The sequence below is a fragment of the Nyctereutes procyonoides genome, unplaced genomic scaffold (assembly GCF_905146905.1).
Source record: "Nyctereutes procyonoides isolate TBG_1078 unplaced genomic scaffold, NYPRO_anot_genome, whole genome shotgun sequence".
Taxonomy (NCBI): domain Eukaryota; kingdom Metazoa; phylum Chordata; class Mammalia; order Carnivora; family Canidae; genus Nyctereutes; species Nyctereutes procyonoides.
In genome coordinates, this window is record NW_026575159.1 from 8,439,994 (window position 1) to 8,464,703 (window position 24,710).

At 34.3% G+C, this 24,710-nt stretch overlaps 1 protein-coding gene across 3 annotated transcripts in view; it reads right to left on the minus strand.

Annotated features, from left to right (window-relative positions):
- The window catches only part of CSMD3 (CUB and Sushi multiple domains 3), a 1,184,516-nt gene that overhangs the window by 907,016 nt on the left and 252,790 nt on the right, over window positions 1-24,710 (minus strand). For all 3 annotated transcript variants that reach the window (XM_055314112.1, XM_055314111.1, XM_055314109.1), the window contains exon 4: window positions 6,800-6,994. In XM_055314112.1, coding sequence (XP_055170087.1) covers window positions 6,800-6,994 — 195 coding nt within the window. The remainder of the gene's footprint in view (window positions 1-6,799; window positions 6,995-24,710) is intronic.

Genomic DNA, 24,710 nt, shown 5'->3' on the forward strand with positions numbered 1-24,710 from the left:
GCTACTTGATTATTATGGATTAGGTATACATCCCTAAATATTATCCTCATCATAGTGCTATAAATTAGTGAGGACTTCCTCTATTATACAGATGAGAAAACTAAGATCTGAAAAACTAAATATATAGATAAAGTTTCTTTTTTTTAAGATTTTATTTATTTATTCATAAGAGACAGAGAGACAGAGAAAGAGAGAAGTAGGCTCCATGCAGTTGAGCCTGATGTGGGATTTGATTCTGGGACTCCAGGATCATGCACTGGGCAGAAGGCAGGCGCTAAACTTCTGAGCTACTCAGGGATCCCCAAGATAAAGTTTCTATACCTTTTCAGTGGCAGAGATGTAAAGCAAATGAAAGCTTTAACTAGTCCAGAGTCCACACTTTTACAGAATTTTTTACTGTTACCTTAAAAAGTATTCTCCATTATATCAGAGCTGTGGGCACATGTTTAACTGTCAACAGATATGTTTAAATATACTGAACACATATGTAACACAAATGATAGCTTTTACATATATTTATTTTTAAATTACTTTTATAAAATGTCTCTGAAACCAACTTGCAAATTTTTGTTAACTTCTATATGCTAGGCATTACACAAATATTTTTAAATATTACCTCATTTAAGCTAATCTCTCTAACATTCTCAGCCTACTGAGAAAGGTAAAAATGGTCAATTTCTGACATAAGAAACAACACACTCAGGTAATGCATAGCAGGAAGGCAAATCAGTTCACAGATCTTATGACCTCAAAGACAAATCATGTGTCCTTTGCTCTATTATGCTAAATACTTTAATAAGGACATTTTTGGCATTTTATCACACAAATGGACTTTTCAGAACAAGATTAGGGTTCGTGAGAGGGCAAATGAGTGTTGGCCTGACTATTGATGGAACAGCCTACAAGTCATTTGGACATTTGGAAATTTTTCCTTGTGAACTGAAAATCTTTGAGGTAATAGTATAATCCCATTACCAAATAATACATGCTTAATTTCCTTATTTATTAAAAGGCATACTAAAAATATTGTCCTCATGACTATCAAATATAGTAGTTCATATAAAGAAACCAGAAACCTTTATGTGAAATGTTAGGGCTAATGCAAAGCAAAATGTGTGCCCAAATAAGGTTACTCAGATAATAATGGCAAGTGTGGTGGAGAAATTAAGTCTGCTGAAAGATTTCCTGAGGTAATATTTTAAAATAACATCTTCGGAGGGGCTACTGGGTGGTTCAGTCCTTTAAGCAACTGACTTTTGATTTTGGCTGAAATCATGATCTCTCGGTTCATGATCAAGTGATCGAATATAGAATATCATCAGGTCAGGTTCTGCACTGAGTGTGGAGCCTGCTTAAGATTCTCCCCCTCTCCCTCTGCCCCTCCATCTCCACCACTCATGTGAGTGTGCTGAATAAATAAATAAATAAATAAATAAATAAATAAATAAATAAATAAGACAGTACTGTACAATATCATCTTTGGAAATTGACAACATTGAACCTTAAAAGCCCCAATTTTTTAAAAAGAATACTTAATGCATGGTGTGGCCCATGACATTCTGATAGTCAACAGTGAATTTCTTTTTTTTCTTTGCACAGAACAATTTATCCCTAACACTGTACTTTTTATGATTCAGAGAATTACAATAAAATATCCTCTCCTTGGGAATGGATTTAAGCAAAAAAGAAAGCAATTTACTGTTTTCAAATGCTAAGAAGGGGAACTAAAGATTTTAGTTACAAAAGAAAAATTGTTAAAATATTACAGGGAATTTTCAAAAACCAACACTGGACAGTTTGGATCTCACATAGAAAATATCATATTAGAAAATATTTTCATTTTTTAATTTTTAGCTCAGCATTATATTTAAGTACTACAGGAAACAAATAGAAGCATGACATTCAGTTATTTATGTGTTTTGTTCTCAATTTATAAAATATTTTTTAATTTTCGTAATTATTTTTGTACTTAGGCTTATCAAAAACCAGACCTATTATTAATGTAGCATCATATTTTTGAATATCATGTCTCAGCATTTATGCATGCATAAGTGCATCAACAGGGCAAAAATACAGATTAAATGGCATTTTCTATTTTCTAATGGCTTTTTGAGATGGTTTCCAGATCACTCAGCAAAGGAACATATAAGCACAATGAACATCCTTCCATGAGCCTCACAATATATCTTACAAGCTTTACTTCTTTTCCACAATCTCTACTAATTGCTTTTGGGGGCAGGCGGGCAGGGGGAGGGCGTGTTGTCTGTTTGTTTTACTTCTAACCTTGATCTGAAATTACTATTTCTTTGGAAGGCTTTTAGTATAATTTGCATATAGAAACATCTGGCTAAACCTTTCCTCTTCTATCCTCTTCTCCAACTATTGCCTCTATTTGCTCTTCCCAATTCCATGTTTTGGTGACACATTTTGATCCAGAATTGTTGCCCAAGGTTTCAAGTAGTAGAATAAAGTTACATTCTGACAAAACAAGTTGATGCTCTTTTCTTTATCAACTGTTTTCTTCACCACATTGTCAGAGAAGGCAATCTTATTCCCAAAAATAAAACTTGGAAGATTCTTCTCACTCCTCATTATTAATGTAGCTAATGGCAATTTCTTATGCTTTGCCAGAAGTGACAGTTCCCTCAATAGCTCTTTTGCTTATTTGTCCTGTCAAATATTTGGTTTAGGTCACATGGCACTAATTGACTATATGACATCTACATCACTAACAAAGAAGCCTTCCCCCAAATGGATCTCACCTGTCAGATCAAAATAAACCCTGTCAACATTTGACAGCATCATATTTCTTCATTGATCACTGCTTTCCCTGAAATCTCTATGGATTCTAAGATCTTTATTTTGGCTTATAAATATACTCAAACCATCAAGAAAATATATCACTTTTTTTCTAAAACATATAACACCCTTTTAAAATTTTCTTTAATCTAAAATTCATCCCAATACAACTTTAAATATTCTATGATTGATGGCTTAAATCTTACTAGGTTAATTCTTCCTTCCAATGATTTGACTTTTTGTGGACCAAGTTTTAGGTTCATTTAAAACACTATATTTTATGTGTAACTTTTACAAAGAGCTTTATTAGTTTGCCCTGGGGCGTGTATATCAAAATGCCATTCTGAATATAGAATATCATGAATTTTAGAACGTTTAATTTAGGAATAGCATATCCCTTTCACCTTGTCTGCCAACTGCTCTTAATTAGTAAGGAATGTTGGGAGCACTGAGTTGAGAAGGACTCTGGGGCCACATTGCAACTCACTGGGAATAAATATCATAGAAACGTCTATCAAAGGAGAGAGGGCAGAAAAGGCACATGTCCCAGGTATCTCCAATACAGACTTATAGCATAGGAATTCACTTTCACTTTTTATAGAAGATTGTGTAGCTCAGCATCAAGCAGTTAGTTGTCTTTTTCAAATACTAGCAGATAGTGTTGATAAAATTCATCCTGTTTGTGAACAAACACAAAATCCTTTGTACCATACCCTCTAAGTCGAGGTAGCATTCGTTTTTCTTAATTAAACTATCATTGTTAGGAAGCATCAGAAGAATTCTCTAAAAGCAGGGTTTTGTCAAGGAGACAAACTATGTAAACTCCAGGGAAAGCAATAAACAGATCATTACAGGGTTATCAGCCCCCTGCAAAGTTATAAATTAAAGAATCAGTATGCTATCAAGTGGCAAAGAGTAGAGGAGGGGAGCCATGGTCTAAATAGTCTATCTTTTCTGTGTGAATGACAACCACACAAAATCCAAATACTCAATTTCCCTATTCTTTAAGTTTAAAAAAATGCATAATGGGAGATAAATTGCTCCTTAGAAAATTAGATCATATGCTCTGTGAAGTCTGACATCATAGACTCTACCTTTAGCCAGGGAGTATTAGTAACATACCAGAAATATTTTTAAGACTAGAAAGGAAAATTATTGCCTCATTGAAAATGTTCTTGCTCTATGTAGTTTTTATTTTTAGTTAGCCCTTTGTGAAATCTTCCCTTAAAGTGTTATCCCTACCTGAACTTTCTTCCACTCAACTGGGAGAAATTAAGGTCGTCCTTATCAAGGTGCCTAACAACTCTATAGATTCTGATATGAAGGCAATTATCACATCATTGTAATTATCTGATTACACAATGTTTAAATTCACTAGAACTTCTTTCTTAAAGACAAGATCTACTTCTTAATCATCTTTTGATTTTCAGTACATAAAATAATGCTTTACACAGGGTGGGGTTCGAATAAATAGATGAGAAAATGAGTAAATGTATTCACTGTTATCACTATTAAAGAGAAGCAAAGGTAAGCTGAAGCCGATTGAAGTTAAACAGGAAGAATTTCTAAAAATGGTATCATTTTTTTTTAATAAAAATCATAGAGGTTAAAATGGAAATACAGTTCAAAGGAAATAAGTCTGAAGAAATTAGAGGGTGAGAAGTAGAGTACATGCTCTGGGAAAACAAATAAAACTGCAATGACAAGATAGAAGTATCGGTTTTGGGGTTAGACTTGAATATACAATAATATATATTATCCACCCACTTTTTGTTGATGGTCATTTTTTTTAAGGACTGTAATTCTTTTCTTTAGGGAGGAGACAGTAAGAAGTGCTAATAAAAAGTGGATAGAGCTAGCATAAATAAAACTTAGTATGTATCTGGTACTTTACATATACTATCATATCAACTTCTAACAGTACTATGATGTTAGCTTTTCCACCTCTTCATCCTATTAGAGCTAAAAAAATACTTTCCAAAATTAATACACTCTTTGCTCAAAGGCCCTGGTCAAAAAGGGGCACAACTAGTATTTAGACTCAGATCTTTCTTGTTCCACAGGTTCTTCTCTGAACTAAGATAAAGAAGGAGCCCAACAACAGGAAGAAATATTCAGGTAGTACTGGTAGTGCTCCCCTGAAATCTCTTAAAAATGCTCTTTGGTTTTATATACCTTAATGAGTCCTTTTGATTTTGGAAGTTTTATGCTTTGGAAGAATAACAATAGTCTTTTGACTGATTCAACTATAAAACTCCATTTCTCTTCAAATAATAAAACACTTCTGAAGAGAGATGCAAATTATTTTAGTGAAGTATCACTAAAACAACAGCTTAGGCTTTAGAACCAAACAGAATGGGTTCAAATCTAGCAAAACCACCACACTTCAAATTGAGAGAAATTTCTCCATGGACTTTAACATTTCTTCACATCTTGTAAGCAGAGAGTCCAACTGTCCTTCTGTTCTTTGTACTAAACTATCTTTTCAAAGTTGTTTGTACAATAGTCTTAGAGGACAGTGTCTTCCACCAGAGTAAAGGGCAAGTTTGCCTATAAGCTTGGGGAATAAAGTCGTGGATGCCTAACTAGGGGTGCCTAACTAGAGGTGCACCTAGGGGTGTCTTTGCTTCAGAGCAAAGGGCAGACATGCTCATTTATAAAGAATTCAATTTCCTAAACTCATCGTCCATCTCCTAAAATAGCACCTATGATGTGTGCAGGTATCCCATACTCTTTATATCATTCTGTGAGAATTAGGGCTTTGAGAACTAGCACAAATGTTAATACTCTGGCTGCTGACATGTCTATGAATAATAAACTTTTCTTTGTTTCTGACCCAAAAGACTGGGGTCTTCTATCATCACCCAAGAAACTGTGGCAGAGAAATCTGTTAACTTGAGAGGTGAGTAAAATCTGACTCTTCAGAGTTCTTGACATTTACTGAGTAAACTTGAGCAGTTATTTCAAATTTTTTGCACTTCAGTTTTATATTGTTGTGAAATTTAAAAGCGACTATACTTGTAAATCTCTTAGTATGCTACAGTATTCAAATGATGTTCTAAGTGTTCAAATATCAATCTCAATGAGTTGATACAATTTGCCTGAGGTCACTCCTATGGTCATTGTCAAAGCTGGGATAAAAAGCTAGCTGTTTCTGATTTTCAGAGGTCTTTCCTTCATGTACTTCCAGCCACATGTTGGAGAGTAATCTACAAAGTGACTTAGATCAGCAGCTGGACATTCCTATGTCCCATTCATACAGGAAGCAAATGCCAAAGGATAAAAGAGATACAAATTTATCTGTCTCTTTGTTAGAAAGCCAAGCCCACAGAAAACAATAAAGGTCTCCAGAATTTCTGTGGGCAAGATTCATCCATGAATTCAGCTTCCACCGAACATCACTGAACATGTTCTATGTTTCAGTCACAATATATTGAAAATGTTTCCACATTAGAGTATTATTGCTTTCCCCATAACATAAATAATATTAATCAGTATCAATTAAATGAACTATATAGCATTCTTATTTCACAAATTCCCAAGCTAAGTCTTCCACTAGATATCTTTAAAAGATTCACAGATTCAATCAATACTTCAAAATGTCAACAAAATTATGACTCTGACAGACTAATTAAATTTCTAAACATCATTAACCTTGTGTCTAATATAAATGCTAAAGCACATTTATGTACTATGCATACATATGTGTATAAATATAGAGATATATTGTACTGTTTCATTTCACAAGTAACATCTTATTTTGACAAGTATTTTTTCTAAACTTGTCATGGAATATATGTATACATGTCATATAGTACAAGTATACAGAAATATATTTTTTTTATTTTAAGCTTCAAATTTTATAAAAGGAACAAGCATGAGGTGCCAAACATATTTTGCAAATATACTACTGTATGACTACAACTCTTACTTTTAAAACATTTTCATGTGTCAAACAAACATTCAATCAGTAAAAAAAAATAAATATTTTTTTCTTTACCTCTGCATATGGGAACAGGAAAATCCCATGAGGCTGTATTAATTGAATTAGCTATACAGGTGAGTTGAGGATGGCCATCAAGAATATATCCAGTTACACAGCTGTAGCGGATCTTGTCCCCAACGTCAAACCGTGTACCATATAATACACCTTTGGGTGGAACTCCTGGATTTCCACAAGAGCTACTCTGCAATTCTGTAAATAGGAGAGAAAAGGAGAATTTACAGTTATTTTAATACATTATTTTAATGTTTTAGATTTTAAAAATTATAGGTAGATACAGATATATCTCTTTTCCTTTCAACAAGTGTCACAATAAAAGGAAATGGCTTCCATTTCAACACATGTAACACAGAAGTATGGGAAAGGGACCAAATTTTACCAAAAAGATATTAGGTTTCATTCTTTGTGTTAGAAAATTTTAAATATTTTATAGTATTTAATCTTTCTAGCAATTTTAAAAATCAACATTACTCATATTATACAGATAATAAAATTAAGATTAATACCACTTACATGACTTCTTCAAAGTTACATTCTCCTAACACAGTAATAAGCAAATCAGGTTTTATTAAAATGCTCTCATTACTTTGATGCATTTGCTTAACTCTAAATCAGAAACATTTCTCCAAAAACATATGTGTGCATTTTGGGTAAAAACTTTTTTCCACAAAAAAAAAAAAAAATTTTTTTCCACTTAAATAAGAAAAATATAGTGCAGTGATGAAATGAAATATTTTTAAAGTTGGAGAGAATGGGCTAAAGTTCCCAATTTGTTTAATCTGAAAATACAATAATAAAAAGTACATAAAGTTGTGAAGTTTTAAGTAGATCAATATATAAAGTACCCGGAAAATGCCTGATATGTTAGGGGACTTTATTACTTTATTTTATTAGTTTATATTTAAAAGTATACAAGTATACAAATATAAGAGATTTTTAAAAATAATATTCATCACAGAGGAAAAGTCTAGTTTCACTGTAAGTGAAAAGAAAGAAAATACATAGAAATAGTAAAACTTAAAGAAATTAATGAGGTTAAGAAAGATTTCTTTTTCCTGATATTATTTTCTAAATTTTCTATTACCTTTATATTATTTCATACTATAAATAATTGTCAATACAAATGCTAACTAATGAATTACTGAGCTAAAAGGTATTCAAGTTTGAGTAGGCTACAGTTTAGTTAAGGGTATTATACAAATGTTAATTTCCTATTTTTGACAATTATGCCATGGTTACAGGAGTAGTTAATCTTATGGGAAGCTGGATAAGAGTATAGCGTAACTCTGTACTAATTTGACAATTTAACTGAAAGTCTGAAATTATTGCAAAATAAAAAGCTAAAAAACCACAGCAACACAAAAATGAAGTATGTTTCCATTTGGTCTTGATATTCATACCATTTATATAGTTAGTGAGTTCCATGTAATGTTATTTTATATTAAACCAAATACCTAAAAGCCACCATAATATGGAAAATATCAATGACAGTAAGTAAAAATATCTAAATAATATGTGGATGCAATTTTACAAAAGAATGGCCATTTATAAATACGAAGTGTATACAGAGTTGAAATTTTGTATTTTTATTCGTAATAGGTTTGTAGTACTTTTAGGAGTGTTTCCTAAGTGAACCTCATTTTTTCTGTATAAACTTTTCAATAATAGTGGGAAAAATCAGTGATAAATTTCAAATGAAGTCAGTTTAATCAGTGAAAAATGTATTGAAGATTTATAGACTTTTATGGGGATTTATACATTACATATATTAGAAATAAAGCATTCACTTTTAGTTTAGGACAACTATTTTAGTCTAAAACCTGAAAAAAAAGTAAAAAGAAATTTGACTAATGTTAATTAAATATCAATGGTTTCTCTAAATAACAGGCAATTTCCTTAAGCTTCCTCTGCATTAACAGTACAACAATAAGAACTGTAAAATATTTATCAGTAGCCAAGGTTTTAATGATCTCTAATATTTCACTTTACTATTTTTCCAAGGCATATGGTATAAGTTCACTTTCAGCAAAATATGAAACAAAGTTATTGTCTGTGAATTTTGAGTAATTCTTTAAAATACTTTTAAAAAATACAGTTTTTCTTGAAATAGGTTCTTTTTTTAAAAATTCATTTGATTGAATGATGAGATGTTTGCTGCAAGAGATGGTGAGGTTAATAAGTTTTGATAAAATGAATAAGCATTCAATCTCTTAAATATAGTAATAACAAAGGAAATTCTCTTAATGAAACTACCACTTGTGGCCTTAGAATTGATGCACTCCTTTCTCTCTCACCTCCTAAAAAATAATTAAGGTCAGGACTTCAATTATCATAAAGTTATATATCTAGGAGAAAAAGCAGTTTCTAAATTATTTCACAGGAAGCAGTTAGGTGGAGGGATGAAGGGAAAGAGAGAAGCAAGCTGTAAATAGTTCTGATTTAACTTTGATTTAAATGAACAAATAAACATCATCCAGAACAAAGTACCTGAAGCAAAAACGGAAAACACAGGAAGTAAGTTAATGAATGAATCACAGCCCTGGTTGGAATCTTAATACATTAACTATTCTATTGCATGACTTGTAGCTGAATTATTTCTAAGTCAACAGACAGATAAGAAGTTAGGCTGTTTCAAAATAAAACTCAAAAAAGAAAATTCTAAAACATATCTGGTTCTCACCTTCAGGAATTTCCTACTTTCAATTGTCCTTGTTTTTTGACTTTCATAAATAAGAACTACTCATTCTCTGTAGACTTAGTAATCTCATGAAGACAGGAAGATATTTCACATTCAAGTTTACGAGATCCCAATTCTATAGCCACTGCTCATGGATTCTATTTTTTGTCCTCTCCCAACCATTTAATTTGGGACTTCTCACTAAGCTATGTGCATTTTAAGACAAACAGCAAAGGATGTGATATTAACTGAAAGAATTATAACCCACCACCAAAAAAATGCTATATTCTGATTCACTTTTTAGTCTTGATTTTCAAAAAATAAATAGTGCTTCATATTTGAACTTTTTAAATTAACTTGTTAATTAATATGAGAGTCTAGAACTAGCTAAGTGAGACTAATTTTTAGACATTGTTTCTACCAGCTATCAAGAGTTTGAATTGCAGGGGAAAATGAAGACACAGTCTGCCATATTTAGTAAAAGCAGCTTATAAACTAATCATTGCTATACATGGTATTTACAATAACTGGTGATTTTATTATAAAATCATTTTAAAGGGAAAAAGAGATTTAAGCAATAAAGAACTTTCATGTTAATTCACCAAATGTACCCACAAGATAATAACACCATGCTTGCTTATCACTTTACTGTACTTCTGAAGTAAATAATCACATCTAAAAAGCAGAATTGCCAGACTCAGTTACCTTCTTTCACCAACAGATGACACTAAAATAAGGATTGGAAAGTTTTGGTTATTAAAATAAAACAATTATAGAAGTGACATAGTCTCATCTGATATTCCATAAGGCAAAGATCAAAATGGGATTGGAGTGTTCTGGAGAGAATACTTTAAAGTTATTTTCATGATACTATTATTTGAGCACTGATCAATTTCTTTAAATGCAAAAAATAAATATATAAAATTCCTTATAGGGGGGGAGGGGCAAGATGGCGGAAGAGCAGGGTCCCCAAATCACCTGTCCCCACCAAATTACCTAGATAACCTTCAAACCATCCTGAAAATCTACGAATTCGGCCTGAGATGTAAAGAGAGACCAGCTGGAATGCTACAGTGAGAAAAGTCCGCGCTTCTATCAAGGTAGGAAGACGGGGAAAAAGAAATAAAGAACAAAAGGCCTCCGAGGGGGAGGGGCCCCGCGAGGAGCCGGGCTGAGGCCGGGGCGAGTGTCCCCAGGACAGGAGAGCCCCGTCCCGGAGGAGCAGGAGCTGCACCAACCTTCCCGGGCGGGCGGAAAGGGGCTCGCAGGGAGTTGGAGCAGGACCCGGAGGGCGGGGATGCCCTCGGGCTCCCGGGGACACTAACAGACACCTGCGCCCCGGGAGAGTGCGCCGAGCTCCCTAAGGGCTGCAGCGCGCACGGCGGGACCGACGGAGCAGCTCGGAGGGGCTCGGGCGGCGGCTCCGCGGAGGGAGCTGCGGGGCGGGAGCGCGAATCCAACAGCGCAGGCCCCGGAGCACAGGGCGCCGGGACACAGCCCAGGATCCGGCCTCCCCCGGGACAGGCAGAGGCCGGGAGGGCCCAGGACAGCGAGGACGCTCCTGCCCCGAGCTGAGCAGATCAGCGGCCCCGCCCCGGAGCCTCCAGGCCCTGCGGACGGAGAACCGAGAGCCCCGAGCCCCGTAGTTCCTGCGGAGGCTAAATCCAGGCTTCCAGAGTTGCCATAGCAACTGCGGCTGATCCTCCTGGGGCCCCACGGGGTAAACAACCCCCGCTGAGCCCTGCAGCAGGCAGGGGCAGAGCAGCTCCCCCAAGTGCTAACACCTGAAAATCAGCACAGCAGGCCCCTCCCCCAGAAGACCAGCCGGACGGACCAGTGATACTCCCCCGTGTTCCAATACAACTTGTTTTTGGCCACTCTGCACTGAGCAAAATGACTAGAAGGAAAACCTCACCTCAAAAGAAAGAACAGAAACAGCCCTCTCTCCCACAGAGTTACAAAATCTGGATTACACTTCAATGTCAGAAAGCCAATTCAGAAGCACTATTCTACAGCTACTGGTGGCTCTAGAAAAAAGCATTAAGGACTCACGAGACTTCATGACTGCAGAATTTAGATCCAATCAGGCAGAAATTAAAAATCAATTGAATGAGATGCAATCCAAACTAGAAGTCCTAACGACGAGGGTTAACGAGGTGGAAGAACGAGTGAGTGACATAGAAGACAAGTTAATGGCAAAGAGGGAAACTGAGGAAAAAAGAGACAATCAATTAAGGGACCATGAAGACAGATTAAGGGAAATCAATGACAACCTAAGGAAGAAAAACCTACGCTTAATTGGGGTTCCCGAGGGCGCCGAAAGGGCCAGAGGGCCAGAATATGTATTTGAACAAATCCTAGCTGAAAACTTTCCCAATCTGGGAAGGGAAACAGGCATTCAGATCCAGGAAATAGAGAGATCCCCCCCTAAAATCAATAAAAACCGTTCAACACCTCGACATCTAATAGTGAAGCTTGCAAATTCCAAAGATAAAGAGAAGATCCTTAAAGCAGCAAGAGACAAGAAGTCCCTGACTTTCATGGGGAGGAATATTAGGGTAACAGCAGACCTCTCCACAGAGACCTGGCAGGCCAGAAAGGGCTGGCAGGATATATTCAGGGTCCTAAATGAGAAGAACATGCAACCAAGAATACTTTATCCAGCAAGGCTCTCATTCAAAATGGAAGGAGAGATAAAGAGCTTCCAAGACAGGCAGGAACTGAAAGAATATGTGACCTCCAAACCAGCTCTGCAAGAAATTTTAAGGGGGACTCTTAAAATCCCCTTTAAGAAGAAGTTCAGTGGAACAATCCACAAAAACAAGGACTAAATAGATATCATGATGACACTAAACTCATATCTGTCAATAGTAACTCTGAACGTGAATGGGCTTAATGACCCCATCAAAAGGCGCAGGGTTTCAGACTGGATAAAAAAGCAGGACCCATCTATTTGCTGTCTACAAGAGACTCATTTTAGACAGAAGGACACCTACAACCTGAAAATAAAAGGTTGGAGAACCATCTACCATTCAAATGGTTCTCAAAATATACCCTAAAAACTATAGAACACTTCTGAAAGAAATTGAGGAAGACACAAAGAGATGGAAAAATATTCCATGCTCATGGATTGGCAGAATTAATATTGTGAAAATGTCAATGTTACCCAGGGCAATTTACACGTTTAATGCAATCCCTATCAAAATACCATGGACTTTCTTCAGAGACTTAGAACAAATTATTTTAAGATTTGTGTGGAATCAGAAAAGACCCCAAACAGCCAGGGGAATTTTAAAAAAGAAAACCATATCTGGGGGCATCACAATGCCAGATTTCAGGTTGTACTACAAAGCTGTGTTCATCAAGACAGTGTGGTACTGGCACAAAAACAGACATATAGATCAATGGAACAGAACAGAGAACCCAGAAGTGGACCCTGAACTTTATGCTCAACTAATATACGATAAAGGAGGAAAGACGATCCACTGGAAGAAAGACAGTCTCTTCAATAAATGGTGCTGGGAAAATTGGACATCCACATGCAGAAGAATGAAACTGGACCACTCTCTTGCACCATACACAAAGATAAACTCAAAATAGATGAAAGATCTAAATGTGAGACAAGATTCCATCAAAATCCCAGAGGAGAACTCAGGCAACACCCTTTTTGAACTTGGCCACAGTAACCGGAGAAGGACAAACAGTGTATGTTCTCATTCATTTGGGGAATATGAATAATAGTGAAAGGGAATATAAGGGAAGGGAGAAGAAATGTGTGAGAAATATCAGAAAGGGAGACAGAACATAAAGACTTCTAACTCTGGGAATTGAACTAGGGGTGGTGGAGGGGGAGGAGGGCGGGGGGTGGGGGTGAATGGGTGACGGGCACTGAGGGGGACACTTGACGGGATGAGCACTGGGTGTTATTCTGTATGTTGGTAAATTGAACACCAATAAAAATTAATTTATTAAAAAAAAGAAAAAAAAAATAAAATTCCTTATATACTGCAGTTTTATTTGAATGTATTCTTGGTATCTGGGCCATGAAATTGTGTTTGTGGATAAAACAGAAGTACTCAAGAGTGAGTAGTGAATCAAGAAGATTATTGGAAAACTAGTCTGAAGACTTTAGACTCAAAAAATGTTTCTGAAGATGTCAGAGACACTTTATATAAGTTTACTGCTCTGTCCAAATGATTGAGTCAAATTAAAATTCATCTGTTTTTTTCTAGAAATATATCTTTCTTTTTTACCCTCTCTTCACAGAGATATTGAAATTATCAGCAAATAATGTGAAGGCAACATAAACCTTACTAAACTGTGTGGGATTATTGATAAAACAAAAAATTCCTGGAGGAAGATCTGAGATAAATAAAAATCCAAATGGAGGCTGGGATTTATTGACAGTCCTCTGTATTAGTTGAAAGGAAACATACCTATAAATTACTTAGTAACTAATTTATTCATCAGAACTTCTTGGAGGTTATCATTAGCATTGGTGCTCTGTGATGTGACAAGTTAAAGCAACACCACCTTCCTCACCTTCTAAGAGTTTATAAATTGAAAAAGTTAATAACCTTAATTGTTGAGATCAGCTGTGAGTCATCCTTTTTTTCTAGGCACTTAAGCATTCATATTCCCACTTACATCTCACAAATTACCCAACACCACATATGATTTTCCCTGTTGTACAGAAAGAGAATGGACACAGATAAAGTAACATTCCCAAAGTCACCCAACTAATAGATAGATTTGTAGTTCTAGCCTAGATGTTTCTAACATTAAAAAAAAGAAGCAACCTTAGATTATTTCACAACTGCATGTTGTTGCCATGAAAAAAAGATATTCATTTCACAAGTGTTTATTAAAAAGCTAATATGGACAGTACTGTGGGATATAGTTTTGCAAATGACAGACATGGCCCTGCCCTCATGGAATTTATCAACTTGGTGTTGACCAGGTCAATAAGTAGTTACATAGCATTAATTATAATATGACAAGTGGGATAAAGGAGAAACATAAGGCTATAATGAAAGTATATAATTGAGAAAACTTAGTCTTAATTAAGAAGAGGTCTGGAAAGAATTTTCTGATAAAGCCAAGTTTAAATTGAGATCTGAAATAGGATAAAGAGTGAGTTGGATTAAAAAAAAAGAGGGTTTAGTAGGTTCAAAATTTAGAAATGTAAGAATCAAAGTACTATAATAGTTACTAGATTTGGCAAAGTTTTATGAGCATGGTAGGGCACAAACTGAATTACAAAAAATATTCCAAAAGGGTTGGCCAAGAACAGGTTCATGTAGTGAATACATAACATATTCATGATTGGAGGTTCGTGATTGGAAAAAGAAGCTGTGTCATTAAATGTTTTTTGAAGGAGATACTATAAGCTCTAGAGAAGGGAATGATTCAGAGTGAATAACTGAAATCTAAATGTACAATAAGCAGAGATTTTCATAAGTGTGTATGATATATGTTTTGTGAATTTACTAATTGAATAGTAATTCAATCTTAAAACTGATTAATTGGTGGATATGATTATGAAAACTAATATTAAAAAGATGAGTAGCAAGAATACTATATGCATACTATATTTACATAAGAATATCAACTTTAAAAAAAAGAATATCAACTTTACAAGGCTGTTAATATAAAATATTAAATAATAAATATAAAATAATAATATATAATAATAATTATTATTAATTATTATTATAATAATAAATATAAAATAATATATATGTTGAGCAAGCATGCAATACATGGCAGATATCATTATTAGCTCAACAAGTTGTAGGTTTATTTTTATTATAATCAATTTTGCATTTGAGACATCTAAATTAGGTGTGATTAAATTATGACCTACTAGAGGTAGGGCCATGTCTTCATTAAATGGTATTAGATCATTCCTGATATCTTAAAAATTAGTCAAAAAATAGTACTTCAGTCAAAGGTAAAATTCAATAACTCCTCTCTAGGATATAAATGAAATTCAAGGTGTAACTCTACACCTGATAGAATATTTGGACAACCAAATTCAAAAAACTTCCTTATGGGTTTCATTGATTCATTAATTCTTTCATCTATTAGTTGGTATCATATGTGAAGCATTATCCCAGGCACAGTGATTATAAAAAGGTATGTGAAAAAATAAAAATAGATAAATAAATAAATAAAAGGTTTGTGATGTATTGCATCCTAACAAAGTTCAGATATGTTAAAAAATAAAACAAAGTTTCAAATACTTTTGAAAAAAATCGTATCCTGAAAAAGAGTGTATATCAAGGACTAAAAGAGAGTTTTTATCACATTTTCTTAGAGAAATTCAGTAAAACTCTACTAAGCAATTTAGAAAAGGAGGAGTGATTTATACTAATAAACATTTTACAATAACCTTAGCTTTTTAAAAATCCCCAATTTGTTAGGAGCACATGGATAATTGTGAAAGGCAAGATAGTTAACAAAATATCAAGAAGAAAACCTGACCTTGAAAATTGGAATGAAAACCAAATGAAAGGATAACGGATACCATGACTACAGAACTGCATAATTATTCAGTCAAATAGATGAAGCATGATCCTGCTGAGATCAATTAACAATGCTTTAAAACACTGTAAAATTATATCTACTAAGGGAAGTAAAATCAAGTTGTTTGTACTTCTTACAGAAAATTAATCTCAGGATTTTATTTTCCCAGATGATTAAAAATAATTTAGGAGAACATAATATCAAGTTGAACCACCTAGTACCTCTCATCCTGAGACTTCAAAGTACTTAACCAACTAATACATTTTCCAACTTTGTTAGTGGTACAAAATATTCTTTTATTAAGGATACTAAACTATTACATTCACATAGGATATAAATGGTATCATTTGAGAATTCACTTGGAGACTGGATGAGCAAGAATTTTGTGGATATTCTGATCAGCTATTAAATCTCTCTTGTTTCCCATGGACTTTTACTTCAGTATATATGACTCAATGATACATTTTTTTTTTTAATTTGCTTCCTCACTAGACTGTGAGAATCTTGAGAATAAGGGCTCCAATTCATCTCTATGCATTAAGAACTCAGTACATTTTGTGGTATGCTGTTGACAAGCAACAAAGGATTGCTCAGTTCATTGAGTTTTTTTGCTAATAGAAAAACATTAAAGATGATCATCACAGAGTTTGTAGGAGTAAATGTTTAAAGACAAAATAGAGTGGAACCACTAGACTAGAAGAGAGCTGTAGGCACATCATGACCTAAACTTGGGTCATGATGAGCGCTGGGCCACAGGGCCTGCCTGTGATTTTATAGGTCAAATTATATAATTGTGCCATCTAAATATGTATTTTTAAATGAAAATTCATTAACTTCAGTAAGCCACTTCTTAAGCATGAACCTAGATCCTAAGCTGCTGGTCATTGCCACAGTCTTCACTGGGATGCTGGAATGGAATGAACACTAGGCCATGCACCATTGTAAAAGTTATCTAGAAGCTTCAAAAAGGTTCAGATTTGGCAATCAAAAGGATGAATGCTCATTATTGAATGCTCTTACCATTATTATTTTAACTTAATGAAAAGGATTCAAACTATTGGTTGCAGGGGGAGAACTGAGAATAAGCCAACACTGTCTCAGTTCATCTGTCTAAGAAGAAAATAGATTACTGCATTGATCCGGCTGTGATGAAGGGAGAATGCACACAGATTATAATGCATTTTAAACAGCAGCAGAAGAAAAATCTATTGTCATTATTTTTTAATTAAAATAAATCACTGGGTGGGCTAATTATAATTCCAAGGGAAGGAAGTGTGAGGCAGTAAAACAGTGTAAAACCAAACACACAAAAATCTATGTTATCTAGGTAACACCATTCTGTTTTGATATTGGTGTACAGGTCCCACAGGTAACAGAGGTAAAAGCTTTTATAGTCAGATCAAGATTAATGGTCAGATACAATGAAGAAAATTCATTGCACAATATTCAAGACTACCAGTTGCTGGATGTGTACTTTGGATCTGTGAATAAGAGGCAATTAATATTCTTTCAATTTCAAATATCTGTGCTCCTTTTTTTTTGACAAAACAAATTTTACCACTTAAACTAAACTTATGAAAAGCAATACTGTATTTTTATTTTGTAAAATAACTACCAACACATTAAAATAGAAGGGTGGAAAGGTCATGATATATTTTTTAAATTATGATTATTTAAACCTAGCTAGAGCCTGTGTAGCTACCAGCATTTTAACAAAGCAAAGAAAATAAAAAATGTAGAATGGAAGGATATTAGCACCATTCTCAGTTTAAAATTTCTAAAAATGGAATACTGCGTCTGTATGAGTAGCATTTGATAACTTGATTCAGAATAATAGAAAAATATGAATAGACTCTCCACTCCTCTGACAGAATTGGGACAAGTATGTGTATTAAGACTTTTGGGTAATTTGTATCTTTAAAAAGATATGTTAAGCTGATTATGGATAATTTACTAGATTACATATTCATCCAATATGAGTGAGAAATGCCACTGTGTTTCCTCAATTAGTCAATCACCAAATAATTACTGAAGCTTGAAGTATAAATGTCAAAGAGATATAAAAAATAGAACACTGTTTCTGCTCTTTTGGAACTTATAACTCAATTGGAAACATAAAACATGTATAGTATGACCTTCTGGCAATTAAATAATAAAATAGCCATGGAGTCATGGCTGAATCTTTAAAAGTTACCTATTATATATTTATAAAAAAGGAATAATATTGTATGAACTAAAGGAGAGAACTTTATTTGAAGGGGAGTCAAGAGAAAAGTCAAATCATATGAATAAATGCAAGAAAGAGAAATGCACAAGATGTGGTCAAGGATCATATGCAAAATAAATGGCCAAAGTAGAATAGTATACCTATGATGAAACAGAATGAAATTTTAGAAATGAATCTTAGAGTCACACTTTGGAGAGCCTTTAAGTTAGATGTCTTAGGGTCAATGTTACGCTAATGCAGCCCCAAAGGCCCTATAATAAAATAGCTAAAATAGACAGCAGTTATTCCTCTATGTGACTCTTCAACTGGTCTAGGCGAGGAGGGATCAGACTATGCCCTCAGGCCTTCAGGGACTCAAGATTTCTTCATTTTGCTGCTCTATCACTCCTGGGCTTTGTTTGTAAACTTGGTAGAATTGGATTTCCAGAAACGTTGAATTCAAGGCTACCTTAAATTCAAATAGAGGATACCAGGAAAAAGAAACGTCCCTCCCTTTCCTTTACTTCTGGCAAAGTCTCTTCTCATCACTGCACCCTATTCAAATTCCGGGGTTTCTGGGTAAAGCACAGCCTACCCCCCTGCCCCATTAAGGCCAATGTTTCCCATGGATCAGTACCTGTTAGAGCAGAAAAGGATAGTCAAAATAAATATCTCTATGTGGATAAGAGAAGTAGAGGAAATATTCCACAGTCAATGGTCATGAAAATAAATAGAACATATTAGAGAGGCATTATGAAGATCCTCCTACCCCGGAAGATCCTGGTACTGTTCTTGAGAAGGTACTCCTTTGTCCTGTGTCCTCTGCTGTCCCCTGGCATTTCCTGTTGAGAAATGCCACTTGTCCAATTGTCTGTTGCAAAATTTGAAGTGGGTATGGGACAGCAGACTATCCTTAAGAGTATATAAAGCTTATATCTTACATCTGCTAATGCAGGTTTTGTACTTGAAAATTGCCTTAAGAATTGAACAAAGGGATTTGAAGATGACTTTTAGGATTTACTGACTAAAATTCCCTCCAAAAAACTTAAGAACTGGCTTGTTTCTAGTTATTTTCATGCGCCAGTGAACACTCTCCACCCATTCCCAACCTGCTTTACATCTCTCTCATTCTCTTTTTAATTGAGACTACCTGGAATAATCTGAAGTAATAAGCTTGCAACATTATTCATCTCATCTTTGCCCGAGGGCTGCCCTCCATCCTTTGACTAAAAACTTAATAAGAGACTCTGATAAACCTTCTTATCCCCTGCTGTACAAAAGCAGCTGGCTTTTGCAACCCAAAAGTCACCAAAATTTTAGACTCTGTTCTTTCCATCTCTCTTTAAACTGGCCAACATATGCCTGAGCTCTTGTCTGTGCTGTAAAACACGGCCAAAGGCAGCCAGGAATAGGCACCGGCATTAACAACTTTACTTTCATTCTTTTGAACTGGAGCCTTGGTTCTCTGCCTTCCACATTGTCACAGCAACTACTTCACCACTCTTGCCATAACACAGAAAGTCACCAGCTGTGCAGTTCATAATGCTTCCTCACTGCTCTTCCTGACCAAAAAAAAAAACAGTAAAACATGTTGTAGGCTTTTAACACACCACTTCCAGTACAAATATTTCATCAGTGCCAGACACAAAAACCATTTTTTAAAGCATAAAGGGAGTTAATATTTTTCTAGGAATGGGTTGTAGGCTGGACCTCTTGATTCATACAGAATTAGCCCAGTAAGGGGACTGCTACCTTGAAGCCATGGGAATTAAGTTTACCTGGAGTCACTGACACCTCACTACCAACTTCTAAACAGCAGAAGGTGACTGTTTTAGTTTTTGTTTTTCCCATAGAAGCTAGATAATGTTGGAGAGTGATGTAAAATTTCAAAATGGATAAAGAAACCCATGGTGAGAATCTGCAGGAAGGCTGCCTATGCCTAAATTCAGTGTTTCATTCTCACACAAACTGCATATCCTCGGTGGAACATAATTCATATTCACTATAAGGAAGTCTCAGAAATGTGTTCTTTTTTTCCTGACATTGTCCTTTTTTTCCCAAAGATTATTGAAGAAATACACAAGCCAGGGGAGGAGCAGAGGGAGAGGGACAAGCAGACTCCACACTGAGCTCAGAGTTGGAGAGAAGCCTCCATCTCACAACCCTGAGATCATGACCTGAGTCAAAACCAAGAGTTGAATGCTCAACCAATTGAGCTACCCAGGCACTCCTTTGTCCTGACATTTTCAATTAGAGAATGAAGTAGAGATTGACAGAATTTTTCTGATCATTGTACCTCATTTTTAGGTATCTCTCCTGTTGGAGATTTTATGTACCTCCATATAATCCTGTCAACTTGGCTTACAGACAAAAGTCCCATTTTCCACTCGATGGTCAAAATCCTCCACAATCATGCCTGTTTACATTTCTTCAAAATCTGCCTATGCTCTACTTCTCTATTTCAGACAAATATTCCACTGCTCCCTCCAATATATCATATGTATTCTTGCTTCACAGGTTTGTGTACATTTGTAATAGCTCCTATTTCTTCTCTGTCTGTACAAATGTTTCTATCCTTATACACCTAAACCATTTTCTACCTTCTCTAAAAAGATTTATAAACTCTTCAGTCCATGTTGATCCCATTTGCTCTGGAAACTAAATTTTTATTTTCTATTCTTTTCCTTGATCACTTATTTTAATGTCTTAAAAGATTTCATTTTACTTCTGTTTTCCTTTTTAATTCAACAATGTTCTCTATCTTCTAATGTGTAAACATTGTGTACTCGATTGATTGGTCACCATAATCAAGGCAGATTATGTTTTTAAAGTGCATCTTCAAAACCACTAAGTCTAATTTGGACATACTTGGTTAAAGAACTAGCTTAACTCAAAAAGCTAGAGTTAGGAAAATATGATGTGTCCAAATTATTTCAAATTCCTTTGGAAATTCAATTCCTTTTGAGAAAAAAAAAGTCCTGAGTCCCATATTGATGAAAAATTTGAGACAACAATCTTTGTATTGGCAGGATTGATGGAGAATTGGAACCTAGGGCCTTGAGCGTTTCTCAGATGACAAGGAATACAAAGAATCCTGACTATTTTGTTCCTCCAAAGTAATGCTCAACTTTTCCTCCGCATATGAATAGCTCTGAAGCTGTGGAGGAAAACAAATAAATAAACAAATAAAGGGGCTTGTTCCAGTTATTTTGCATACTTGCAGTTTACCTTATCATCAGAAAATAAAGTATAGTGAAAAAATGCTCTAGGAATGAAATCCAATAAACCTGGCTCTGAATCCTATCTGTGTCATTTACTAGTGTGTGGCCAGAGAGGCTTTTAATACTTCAGTTTCCTCTTTGGTATGATAGGCATTACTGAAATTTATTCGAGCTACTTAAGCAAATTAATAGGAACTCACTATGATTTTAACTATGAGATTCTCGATAGCACTACATTTTAACTTTCATTTAATGGTCACTTATTTCATACTGAAAGGATTTGCACATGAACTCATTCTCCTCAGAAAATATGTGTTTATTAGGCTTGAGTTCATTGAATGTGTCTGATTTCATTCTATTCAAACCACATCACATTTAACAATGGCAAAGGTTCCCAACAATGCATTTACATTGTTATTCAGTTCATTTATCTTCACTGAGATCTTAACATTTAGAATGTACTTTTACCTTTTTAAGCACTGACATCTACTAATCATGCTAACTAGTTTTGTTACTGGTTATAGCTCATGGTATAGCACAATAGAAATTGCTTCACAAGAGCTATGAAAAACTAATTGAAACCAATTATGACAATTATCTCTCTGTTCAATTGCTTGCACTAGACTCTTCCCTCATACCATACTGTCAGACTGCAGACAATTTTCCCTGATGTGACCTATCCAATTGCATTTCAGGCTTTATTCAGTGAGCATGCATACTTCTGATTAAAATTAATAGGAGCTATGCATGGTTTGAGTGAGGACTGGAGTTATTAGGATTGTAATGTGAATATTAGTGAAAATTAAGTATCATTGGACCTTCTTATTTTAATTAAGTACCCAAACACTCTTAATCAAGCATATAATTAAATTTAAGGGGAAGTGCATTGTGTGCTAATTGCCATTGATTATTAATAATATGCTTATTTATGCATGCAAACTCTATAATGGCATATATCTCCAAACTGTTTCTGAATGACAATAACTGAATTTTGCATAATGAAACTATTAATGAAATGGAGTTTTACAAGAAATGTCAGATGAGAAAATAGTGCAGATTTCAGAACTCTTCTTTCTTAACTTTTCCTTCTGAAAAATTAGAATATATCACATGAACTCACGCCAAAGATCAACCATAAAATGGAACTGCTGTTTTCTCCATTTATGTTTTGTTTTGGGGGACAATATATGTTTTGAGGATAACTGGTTAAAACATTTATGTTTTAATCAAATAATCTAAGTAATCCAAGTCAAATAAATTAATCCTTCAGCTTTTAATTTTTTTTTTCATTTTGCTATTATACACATATAAAAATGATTTTTATTGTATGATTTAATTTTTTCATGTATTGATTTATTCACTTATTATCTAATGGTGATATGTTTATTAAGCAGTTTCTGTGTACTGCACGTTGGTCTAGGAACTGGGGATACAATAGAGGGCAATGTATACCCCTTCCCTCATAGAGCTTGTGAGCTAAACTTATGAGTAAATGTTAGAGAGGGAACACAGAGAGTAGTACATAAAAATTTTGGAATATTATTAGATAATAAATGTTAATGAGAAATATAAAGCAAGGAAAGGAAATTAGAAGTTTAGTAGAAGAGGTAGAAAGAAGTTTTAGCTAAGGGAGATTTTACTGAGATGGTGACACTTGAGTTCAGATATGACTAGATGAGGAGCTAGTCATAAGGATATTTGGGAAGGAAATACTCCAGGAAAAGGAACTGCAAATGCAAAGACCCTGATGTAACCTACTTTGTAGATGTTCATGGAATAATAAGTATCCAATTTAGTTGGAGTGGTCTGACTTAGGTACAAATTGGGAGGAAATAAGATCAGAGAATTAAAACAGGACCAGACAGCATAAGACTTCTAAGTCACTGTAAGTTTATTTTCAACTCATTCATTTGAAATATGTCTTTTAAAAAATAACTTTATATAGCTATTTCCCAGTATTTGATTTTTTAAGGCATATAAATTATCTAATCACAATGGAAAAGAGAGATTTACTCTTTTAACATCCAAACTACTCCCCTCCTAACATGCCCTTCTTATAAAATGTTGGTTGTAATATTCAGTTAAACATAACTATGTAAATGTTATTCTTAGCATTATTAACAAAGTTATGCATTATATTGATTACTTTTATGACCTGTATGTTTGTTTTCCCTAGAGTTAATTATTTCCCTCTCTTATTTTTTATATATTTCATGTTGGGTAAAATCTCAACTTAAAACTCCTTTCCAGTTGTCTGAAGTTCTTCCCAAACATTCAGATACATCAAACATTCAACATCAACTCAATGAAGAAATATTTTCAGAACGTTCTAATCTCCATCTGTGCAAGCTGATGTCTAGTAAATGTTTCTAGTATCAGGAATTATTTTGGTAATTCAATTAAACTGTCTTCTTAGTTGGATCCTATCTTTCCTATATCCCATTATGTTCTTTTTCTTTGTTATAATGAAACACCAATAGCTTTCTAAGAATGTGTGCTTAAAATACAAATAATACACACCTATAAATGTCTTCATATTATGATTAAACTCCATGATAGTTTAGATGGGTATAGAATCCTAGTATGGAAAACATTTATATTAGAATTTGCAAGGCAAAGCAAGACAGTGTTCATGTTTTGAAAACCAATACCATTCTGAATTTTGTCACTTTGATTTTGAGCTTATTTTTTACTGTTTCTCTCATTAAAAATGTCTACATCTGTATATCATGATATGGTTTATAGTGTTTTGTTATTTGATAAGGAAGAAATAATTTTCATCAATTGTTCTCCACATTTGTTGAGTCCTTTTGATATGAAAACTCAACTCATATCCTTGGCTTTAGAAGAAAAAAAATTGATGATTTTGTTCCCTTAATTTTATCAGCAATTTCTTTTAAAAAATGACTTATTTGAAGGCCCTATTGGACTGCTTCTCTAAATATAATTGCTACTCCTACTACTTTATATCTTCTTTCCTAATTCCTATATCTATCTTTTCCCCCTTCTTTCTCTGAAGTTTTCATCAAATTTGCCTTTAAGTCTTTCTACTAACTTTTCCATTATTTAACTTTTTAAAAAAATTTCTAAGGGTATTTCTTTTTCTATAGTATCATGTTTGTTTCTATAGTATTATGTTTTATACATTTTAAAGAACACTCATATTAGTTTCATGTTTGTTCATTTTTGAAGTTTTCTTTCTGCTTACATAGAGTCTGTTTCTTTTAACTGTTACATTCTTCTTGTTTGGGACTTTAGCATCTATGCTAGAAAACT